The sequence below is a fragment of the Bombyx mandarina genome, chromosome 08, assembly GCF_030267445.1.
Source record: "Bombyx mandarina strain Sakado chromosome 08, ASM3026744v2".
NCBI lineage: Eukaryota > Metazoa > Arthropoda > Insecta > Lepidoptera > Bombycidae > Bombyx > Bombyx mandarina.
In genome coordinates this window covers 15,669,587-15,680,455 of record NC_143215.1, presented here as the reverse complement: position 1 = coordinate 15,680,455, position 10,869 = coordinate 15,669,587, and the positions used below count along the sequence as shown (strand labels likewise).

General features: G+C 38.9%; 1 protein-coding gene across 1 annotated transcript in view; it reads right to left on the bottom strand.

The window, feature by feature from the left end:
- Positions 1-1,839: 1,839 nt before the first annotated feature.
- LOC114242801 (Diuretic hormone 31 Receptor) overlaps positions 1,840-10,869 on the bottom strand; it is a 73,579-nt gene continuing 64,549 nt past the window's right edge. Inside the window, exon 6 of the mRNA XM_089729377.1 lies at positions 1,840-2,056. Within this exon, the coding sequence (XP_089585503.1) occupies positions 2,036-2,056 (21 nt within the window). The 3' untranslated portion in view covers positions 1,840-2,035. The remainder of the gene's footprint in view (positions 2,057-10,869) is intronic.

Sequence of the window (10,869 nt, the reverse complement as noted above, 5' to 3'; positions counted from 1 at the left end):
GAATTTATGTGCTTCCTGTTGGCTGCAATATGAAAATTATTTTTTTACAGTATCGAGAAAAGTTTCATTGATCTGCAATGGTAGGTAACTTACGGTATTAATGTGGTAAATTTATAAGGTTGTGTGAAAAGTGTTGAATTGTAGCAGCACGCTATCGACTTTTATAATGATTATTATTATTATAGCTAGTGAACGTAATATATCGTAACCAAGTTATTATAGTAATTTTCTATGTGCAGGAAATACCGTACACCTAGATAAAATACAGTACTGAATAGAAAATTTAACAACAACTTTTTCATATTACCGTTCAAAACAAAAAGAGCTTTGAAAAATAATAAGCCAAGGTTTTTGTTTAAAATAAATATATAATCATGAGTTTAATCGTTTTATACGTATTATATTAAAATATATTTTATAGTGAATTAATGTGTAATGATGTTTTTCTCGTCATCAATGTATTTACAATTTTCCCTACAACAAAATGGCCATTCCAAATATCTCCGATAGTGTAAGTAGGAAAATTATAATAAAAATTCACAATATGTATTACGACCCATACATTACGATTTTAACATAACAGCATAAGGTACATAATAGCACATCACCGACTCATTGCACAGGGGCGTCCAATTATATATTTATGAACAAACACGTAATAATAGTATGATGTCACACACAGTTAGAAATTTAGGAATTCAATCTCACTTACAACCATATTTAATAAATGTATTATTAATTATTTACCAGCCTTCCTATCTTCCGTCCATAGTTCAGCAAATCTCATAAGTAAAATTTTAAGGGCATCCCCTTCAAACTTTCAGATTGCTGGCTTGGAAGAAGCTAGAAACACTTTCTTAATGGCATGCCCAGCTCAAAATTTTCCAGTTTCTCTAAATCACAGAAGAGCTGGGACGACATAAACTGCAAATTGACATATGACAATATTTTGAGCCGTAGTACAGGTTCGGCGCGTGCTAGGCTTTTGGCTGTGGGTGCGCACGAGGCCGGCTACTGGCTTCACGCGTACCCTGCGTCAAATACAGGAACATTTCTTGAGCCTGACACGCTCCGAATCGCAACCTGTCTACGGCTCGGGTTCCGGTCTGCACTCCTCATAAATGTCCCTGTGGCAGTGATGTCGACAAGATAGGACATCACGGACTTCAGGACGCTTCAGGCGACATGCCGCAGTTAATGATACCATACACCGGTCCCTTGCCGCCGTCAACGTGCCAAGTCTACTTGAGCCGACTGGTATTGCAAGAGACCGGACGGTATGAGTTTGATTCCATGGAAGATGGGCCTGGTGCTGGTATGGAATGCAACCTGTTCAGACACGCTGGCCCCTTCCCATCTACATGGAACCAACAACCGAGCTGGTGCGGCTTGTGAATCGGCTGAAAAAATCAAAGCATGCAAATACAGGGGTCTAGGCTCGGAATATGTTTTTGTCCCATTCGGTGTCGAGACCCTTGGTCCGTGGGGTCCTAGCGCTATAAGGCTTTTTAAGGAAATAGCAAAAAGGTTAGTCGACCTCACAGGAGACCGAAGAGTTGGCATCTGCCTTGGACAAAGAATTAGTCTAGCTATTCAAAGGGGGAAGCTGCCAGTATCTTCGGAACCTTGCCTAAAGGGACTTCTTTTAATAATATATTTTAGTTATTAAATTGTTATTTTTACTATTTATTATTTAATATTATTAATATTATTTCAATATTATTAATTTAGTATTTAATACATAAATATAATATGACTTTGTACAACATTCAAGGCAAACACATATCAATTAAATTTATTTATTTAAATGATAGGTACATAATATATATACATATATATATATATATATATATAATATGTACATATTTCAAATATAAACAATCTTTTAAGTATTCCGATGCTTTTGAGAGAATATCTGATGATTGTTGTACCTGGCGGTGGCAAGGTCCGATTGTTGAACTCTTCGCAGAGGCGAAGGTCGCGGGCGATGCGCTCCGGGTCGTTCATGATGCGTGTGGCTCACAGCATCACCGCCTCACCGCCTCGCTACCCACGTCTGAAATGAATAATTGGAGCAGTACAGAACAAAGTGTCGTGGTCCGGTCGGGCGGACGGTGGAGTACAATGTGCGGGGGCGCGGCGCATCTGGTCCGCGTGCGCTAATCTCGTGTCGCATGTCCTCGGTGTTTAATTACATACAGATTAGAACAGAGCGCGGTGCGTGCGCGCACATGTCGTGGCCGCCACACGCGCCCTGCACGTTGTCACAAGGACTGCATCGCGCCCCGGACGGCCCCGTCATGCGAGCGTCCAACGAAATACGAAATACAAGATTAATTGAAATTTTCGAGAAGCGATATTCATAATGCACATCACTAGAGCCCCCGCTGCCGCCCGGCCTGCTCCCGGCCTGCTCCCGGCTGGGTAGACTGGGCTGCGGCGGGCGAGCTCTACGGACGACTCGATTCGTTAACGCCTCTGGGGTTTTTCACCTCGAAAGGTATCCTTATGAACGAACAGTGCATATTTTTTGTGCGCTTAGGTCAATCGTGTCTTCATAATATATTGGCTTCCCGAGTCAACGATAAGTTTAAAACTTTCATAATATTAGGCTTTATAGTATGAAATTGCCGAATTGTACTGAAAAATTGAAATTCTTTTTTTTTTTCATTTTACATATTTATTTGTCTACCATTATTATCTATACAATTGTCCATATCACGAAAAGAATGGTAGTCCCTTGCAGCAAGGTCTGGCTAATACGGAGGGTGATGAATGGTTTCTAAATGCAGTTTCTGTAGAGTTAAAACGGTTTCTCGTGCTGTATGAGATCTCGCTTTATCATGGAACAATAATGGTGAAGGTTGATTCATGAGTCGGGGCTGTTTCACTGCAAGTTTTGCTATCATTGTTCGGAGTTCGGCACAGTAGACATTTGCCGTTATTGCTTGACCAGATCGGAGAAAGCTATACTGAATAACACCATGATGAGAACAACAAAGAGCTACCATTACCTTTTTATTGGTAAGCTTTGCTTTAGGACACTGTTGCGGCGTTTGACCTGGGGTCAGCCATTGCATTTTACGCTTACGGTTATTGTAAAGAATCCACTTTTCATCACATGTCACAATTCGATTCAATATTCCTTCATTTCTGTATCGATTCAACAAGGCAACACAAGTTTCATTGCGCGTTTCTTTCTGCAGATCAGTGAAATCATGAGGCACCCATTTTCATATTTTTTATTTTATTGATTTAACGCAAATGAGTCAATATTGTTGGTAAGTTTGGCGTTGGTTAAACCACGCCGCTGATTCCTGGGTAGCTTGGCTCGGATCGGCCTCCAGCATCTCTTTCAATTCGTTACTATTGACACGCGGGCGGCCTTCCTCGTGGTTCGTTCTTCAAATCATAATTTCCATTATGAAAACGTTTACGCCAAAATCGCCCGGTGCGTTCATTAGCAGTCCCCTCTCCGAACGCAACATTGATATTGCGAGCTGTTTCTGCCGCGTTAGTTCCGCGTCGGAACTCGTATTCACTCGAATTTTCGAAGTATCGATCTTTCTTGTCTAAGATGAAAAAAAAAACAGCTGAAAGTCGATATACGAATGTTGCACATTTTTTAAAAGAAAAACCTCATAGATACCATTTGAGAAAAGTTTCACTCAAAAATCTCAAACCATGAAGGTTCGATGTCAATTCGAATTACCCATTACAATAAATAAACAATTCGGGTTTACCAGGGGTCGCTCTACAACTGATGCAGGTGCTTATCTAATCAAAAATATCTTTCAATCTTGGGAGGAGTCGCATGATTGTCTTGGAATTTTCTGTGACTTATCCAAAGCATTTGACTGTGTTGCACATGAAACATTGATGAGGAAACTACATCACTATGGTATTAGGGATGGTGCATTGGAATTTATTACTTCCTATTTATCAGGAAGGATACAAACAGTAGATGTGAAAGGTAATAGATCTTCAGGCACCACGTTGAAAATGGGTGTACCTCAGGGTTCCATTTTGGGTCCTTTTTTATTTCTAATATATATAAACGATTTACCTAGTTTTATTGAGGCCCGACACGAGGTCGTATTATTCGCAGATGATACATCTTTATTATTTAAAATTAAACGACAATTACAAGTCTATGACGAAGTGAATGATGCGATTTCGTGTGTGGTTCATTGGTTCCGTATCAATAACCTAATAATGAATAGTAAGAAAACTAAATCTATTAAATTTACTTTAAAATGTATTAAATCATCTTTAAATGTGAGACAAGTACATAGTAATGTAATTGTTTCTGAGGAATCATTGGAGCTTGTTGAGTCAACCGTATTTCTTGGTATGACAGTGGACTCCAAACTGCAGTGGGGACCTCATATTCATAAATTGGCGAGTAAGCTCAGGTCTGCAGCATACGCAGTAAAAAAAATTAGAATGTTAACAAATGCGGACACGGCTCGTTTAGTTTACTTTAGTTACTTCCACAGTGTCATGTCCTATTGCATTTTGCTATGGGGCAATGCGGCCGATGTAGAAATGATATTATTTCTGCAGAAAAGAGCTATACGTGCGATTTATAACATGCACTCAAGGGAATCCCTGAGGGAAAAATTTAAAAAAGAAATTAAAGTTCTCACTATGCCATCCCAGTATATCTTTGAAAAGGACAATGCCCAAAAGTGGGCCAACTTCATGACAAAACTATTTGTACTTGAAAAACTATGCATTATTTTTTCATGTTGTTTAGTTTATGTATCAACATTTCTTTCACCCTGGCATTGTTTTACAAAAAAATAAATGACTTATTTGATAACATCCCAAAACTGAGTGCCATAGTTTTTAAATTCGCCAATAGACAAAGGGAAAATTAGCCCATACAGCCTTATAGTAAACTTATATGCTGACAAAAGAAAGAGTTGTCTGTGACTTGAACAACAAATTAAAAAAATTGCTAATGGTTATAATTCACAGACTTTTTAGTTTATTGTTGTTCAATTCAATATTTATGTATTGTAATAATAATTATTACTTAAAACCATGAATTATTTAATATTTTTAGATATTAATGATTCCATTAGTAAAAATCTCAATGGCCTACCATTACTCTATTCTTATTATATATGATCAGAGAGTTTTGGCAGCAACCCGAGTGAAGCGTCACTTGAAGTTTTATTTTATGTTTTTTTAATAGCTTATTGTGATGTATAATATACAAATTGGGTGTTCTTTTGTGTATTAAATTTCAATAATAGTTGTTCACGATTATTGAGGCATTGGAATAAAACTGTGGCTAACATAGCAGTGACTGTTTTTTTTTTTTCAAGATAAAAGGTTGCGGAAATTCACGCTCACTCAATGTGCTATTCATCAAGTTGACGTCAAAACTCCCAAAAAGCAATAAAAAGAAATACACCGGATTTTTATTAACATAAAAAATATATAAAAAATATAACTATGACAGACTAGGCTGTATAGGCTACGCTCTTTGCCTGCTTGTTGGCGAATTTAAAAACAACAACAACAATATCGTTGCCGGCTTCCGGATTTCATTTCATTTTATTATTATTAAGAGGATATAATAATAATAAAATGTACGTAAGGGCTTATTTCTAGCAACATTAACCACAATTAACTTATTTAATACTGTAAATAATGATGAGAGCGATTATTGATTTCGAAGAAAACAATTAACAACTTAATTTTAGCTGCAGAAAAAAACAGATTTCTCTTAAACCTGGGTGAGAATATAAAAATCGTTTTCTGAGTATGAAACGATATTTCTTTGTCTATCAAATTAAGTTAAAATCATCATCACCCGACAACTTTTTTTAGGGGCCCAAACGCCCATAGAAAATGGGCATTGTCCTTTGATGTATGTTCGTAAACATAATATTGAGGAGCTTCCTAAAATGTCGGACATACATAATAGAAATACTAGGAACAAACACAAGCTTGTTGTGCCGATGAGTAGGTTACATAAGATACGAAACTCATTCGGGTGTTTGTCTGTGCGCCTGTACCACAAAATCCCACAAGATGTTCAGAACCTACATATACATAGGTTTAAGAAAACTATTAAAGAACATCTGTGCAATAAAGCTTACTATAAAGTCAATGATTATCTAGAAGATTGCACAAAGTGGGAATGAGTTGCTCGCTCCGGGCATTTCAATATTGTAATAATTGTTATGTTATAATTACTTATTGTAAAAATGAACATTTAAAAATGTAATATTAAAAAAAAAAAATTATATGAAAAAAAAAAAAGACATGCCCGCTGAGTTTCTTGCCAATTCTTCTCAGGACGGAGGCTAGTTCTTGTGAATTGGCGGTAGTTCTTTTGACGTTCAACAAGTATGTACTTTCATTTATGTTGAATAAAACTTTTTGATTTGATTTTGATTTGATTTGATTTGAAAACAGCAATTTCATACTTTGACTCCTATTATTAAAAGTTATCAAAAATAAGATTCTAAAATAAACAAAGCGCTTTTTTTATTAATTTGAAGATTGATTCTGAACAATAAGCGCGATTCTGTAATTAGTTTATAAGGGGCCCGCGGGCTCGTCTTGTCACACTTGCGATGTACTCGTAGGTGTTGCTTTCAAAAAAACTTGTAAAGCCTTTTTTCTATTTTTTCGCAAACCTTATTCGGGATGGGTTTTTTTCCAAATTTCACGACACAGCTTTGTAACTAATTCAGGTAAGTTAAACTGCCATTTGATTAGGTTTGCGAAATAATAGAATAAAATAATGGAAGGCTACAGATAGAAGGGTACTTGTTAGCGATAAATTATCTTAGAGAGATTAGTTAAACAGAAGTTAACTGAAGTCAAATAATGCACAGCTGCACAATCTATAATATAGTTTAACAAAAAAATCAGCTCAGGAAATTCATATAATAGTTGCTTATATGTTATTTTGTCTACATACATCGCAATACATTCGGAGAACAGCTACCAATAGACAGAATTATAACGCAAGGGTCCGAGTCGATTAGAGAACAGGTTATATGGCAGACGGCGGTGACGCGGATGCACTACTTCCACTGTCGGAGGTTCCGGAAACGAACCGGCTCCGGAAAAAAGCGTTCTTATTTCCTCCGCAATTAGCTTTTATAGCTTTTGTTCGAAGTTTTTCTAGGAAAGACGCGGGGGTTTTATTACTTTTTAGCGTGAATTTATAAAGTGATGGCTGTGCTGTGCTACCCTGTCGACCGTGCTTGTTGAGCCTCGTGGCTGAAGGCGACTGACGACAACGGACTCCCGTAGCCGCTTTGTTTCTGATGAGCCGGTGAACTCGATCATAAATCAATATTAGCTGCAGAGCAGTAGAGCGCAGCGGGGCCGTATTGTAAGACGAAACATTAAGGTGTATACCATATTATTAGCGGGGGTGTTGATTATAGTGCTCGTCTCGAGTCACCGACCGGCTCGTGGGCTCGCTCCGCGCCTCGTGCACAGCTAACAACATGTCGCAGACCCCGACCGCCGCCTCTGTGCTCACAGCAGAGCCTGGTGCCAGCGGTGCCGTGCTGCGTGGCGCTATGCAGCGCGCGTGAGTGGTGCGCTCCGCCTGTTCTGTACGGAACTGCAGCGTTGTCTAATTGTTCGGCTCGAGGCTCGGCCACTAGGTAGCGCGACGTGCTGATTCAGTTGTGTCGATGGACTTTCGTAATGTGTGTTCATAGTATCTGTAGCACTGATATTATCTGGGACGATATCTTAGACGAGCATTCAAACGATGTCCTGTTTTTCTTCGATATGCCCGAAGCCCTAAGTCTTCATTTAACACCCTTTTCACCGTGGTTCTGCTTAACCCCATCTGAAGGGCTAACAGTTTCTGCTTACGATTGGGATTTCTTTGAATTCGCGCCTTCACAGCTTTTATCACTGCTGGAGTCCTAACAGACCGAGGGCGACCACTTCTTGACCTGTCATCTACACTAGAGTCTTCATTGTATCGTTTGATGGTACGATAAACGAATCTTTTGGTTATATTCAAAATTTTCAGTATGTTAAAAATTTGAATTGGCGCGTAACCGCAACGATGCAACGCAATAACTGCAACACGGTCTTCTTTAAGCGTCCACTCCATATTTAAAAATGAGTAAAATTCTAAAAGTTTACATTTTTATTTTCATGAACAATTCGTAATTCGAATTCAATAAACTTTTTGGTGGCCAGCATTCTAAAAGAAAAGTGTTTACTGTGTGACAATACTTATGACCTGACTAGTTATATAACGCACTAACACAATTGTTAGTGCGTTCGTTGCAGCATAGCTACACGGCACATACACGGGCAGAGATGTCGGAGTTTCAACGAAGCATAAATATCTTCGTAAGGACGACACTCACAATCTGATTATATTTAGTACAGGCGCTGTGATGTGAATCCGTGGAAATACATGTGAAGCACGTGCTAAAGACGCAGTATAGGAGGAGGGAAGAGGGAGGAAGGGCGGGTGGGGTGGGGTGATCACGCGCTGACGATTTGTGTCCAGGATTTGCGGCTTCAGCCCGCGGGATGAACTGTAATACTGCAGTTGAGCTGCTCGTATGACAACCATAGCACGTCCTCATTCGATCCATTTACTTATTCATGGTTTCGTAGTCGAATGTAAAACTGAGTAAATCCTTGACACAGTATACAGGACAGCTTAAAAGTTATTTTAATACGAACCTAATCTACTTGATAGAAAAACTGTATGAATATATTAGGGGCCGCCCCGTAACTTATGCAGGTATTCTTATTTAAAATGATTTCCAGGCTTAGGAGGAATCGCTTGACGCAACTGGAGCGGTCTGCGATTTGTCCAAAGCGTCTGATAACGTTGAGCGTTATGCACGGCAGGCAGGAGAGTACACCATGCACACAGCACCATGCACACTATACAGCATTGGGGACATTACATTAGAGCTGGTTAGATACTGTTTCTTAGGAAGAATTCAAAAAGTTGATGTCAAAGGAATGAAGTGGTTCACTGTTTAGTGAATGGCCTCCATGTTATATCTTGTATATCTAACTGATCCAAGAGCGTCTATTGGATTTGATACCAGCTCATTACTTGAAATGAAACGGCATATGGTAAAGTATGACACTATGAAGTTCTGACTGTCGTCTCGCGACAGCTTAGTGTAGTTTTGTCGATACGTTCCATTCTAAATAATAACTTTAGAATGAAACATGTTGCCGCTCGGGTAGTCCCTAAAAACCTGAATTTTCTCCAAAACTAAGAGAACATAAGAGTCGCTGAGAACATGCTAGAACAAGTTGATTCTGACCTTCGGCATTCGTGAAACGCATTTTTACTGGAGACAAGACCAGACCAAACCGAAAAAACCACGCCAGAAGAGATAAAAAGTCATCGTCATGTTGATGGTTTTCTTTGGCCATCGCAGTGTTGTGGACCCGGAATTCTTGCTAGAAAGTCAAACTGTGAATTAAAATTATTATTTGAGCCTTATGCGGATTTTAATAGAGTAAATTTCACGGAAAAATACCTGATTTGTTCAAAGAAAATTCTTGGATTTTGCATCATGATAAAGCGCCTTGGAACAGGGTCATAATTGTGAAAGAATTATTGACCACAAACTCAACAAATATCCTCGAGCATCTTCCTTGTCCACCAGGTATAACCCCGGTCGGCTCTTTTCTTTTTCCTAAACTCAAATTACCATGTCGCGGCACACGTTTTCACTCCGTAGAAGACATAAAGGATAATTCTCGGGGAAAGCTGAACTCAGTTCCAGAAAAAGGGTTTAACAAAATATTTTGATAATTCTATTATTCGTCTGCCTAAGTGTGTCGTTTCTGAACGAGCATACTTTGAAGGTGGTAAAATAAATTTGGATGAATTACATTTTGCTAACATTTTGTGTCTTATTGATCTTTTCCCGATACTTTATTGACAGAGTAAGAAAGGGTTTTCCATTAAGAGCGCTCGAACTTAAAATAAAATAAACTGTTTAAGTGATATTGCAACAATTTTAATTTTATTTTATGGAGTATGTATTCAATGACATTATATATAGAATATAATTTCAGCCAAATAGCCGTCGCGACTCCGCTGTAGGCGGTGTATCCTGGGGTACCAATTTTGTATGACATGTTCGCATAAATGGGTCTCAATTTCACGAAGTACGAGTTATGGTTGAGATTTCACGTAATCCCACAGAAAGTAGTCGAGCGATGTTAAGTCACACGATCTCGGCGGCCAGTTGAAGTCGCCACCACGCCAGATGACAAAGCCTTCGAATTTCTCATCCGATAAATTTAATGTTTCCGTGTTGTATCGCAAATGTTTGTGAGATCCATACTATCTATCCTAGGCCACAAAAAGTTTGTTATCATGGTCCGGTATCGGTCGCCATTCACAGTGGGGCGGCTCCTTGCGTATTTTCGAGGAAATATGGTCATTCCAGTGCGATGTCTAATGACACAGCAGATGTGTGCGTGCTGCTGTGTCATTAGACAAATGTTTTGAGCACTGGATGTTCTTGACAGACGCCTCTGCGTGTGTTCATTTATCTATATTACTTTGTTTGTAATTCGATGTATTACAACAACACAGGCGCACAATTCATTTTTATTAATTTGTAATAATGAAACATATTGCGTCTTGCGTCAGTGCTGCATGAACTAGTTGTAGTTTGTTTTATAGATGTTTTATTTTCTTTTTATTGCCCTTGTAGGCAGGCTAGCATATGGCCCACCTGATGGCAAGTGGTTGCCGTCGCTCATGGACGTTTGAAATGCCAGAGACAGAACCAAGTCGCTGCCTACCGCTTAATACTCTCCACAAGTCTCATTTGAAGAAGGACATGTTCATGGCGTTGGAGAAACATCGTGAAA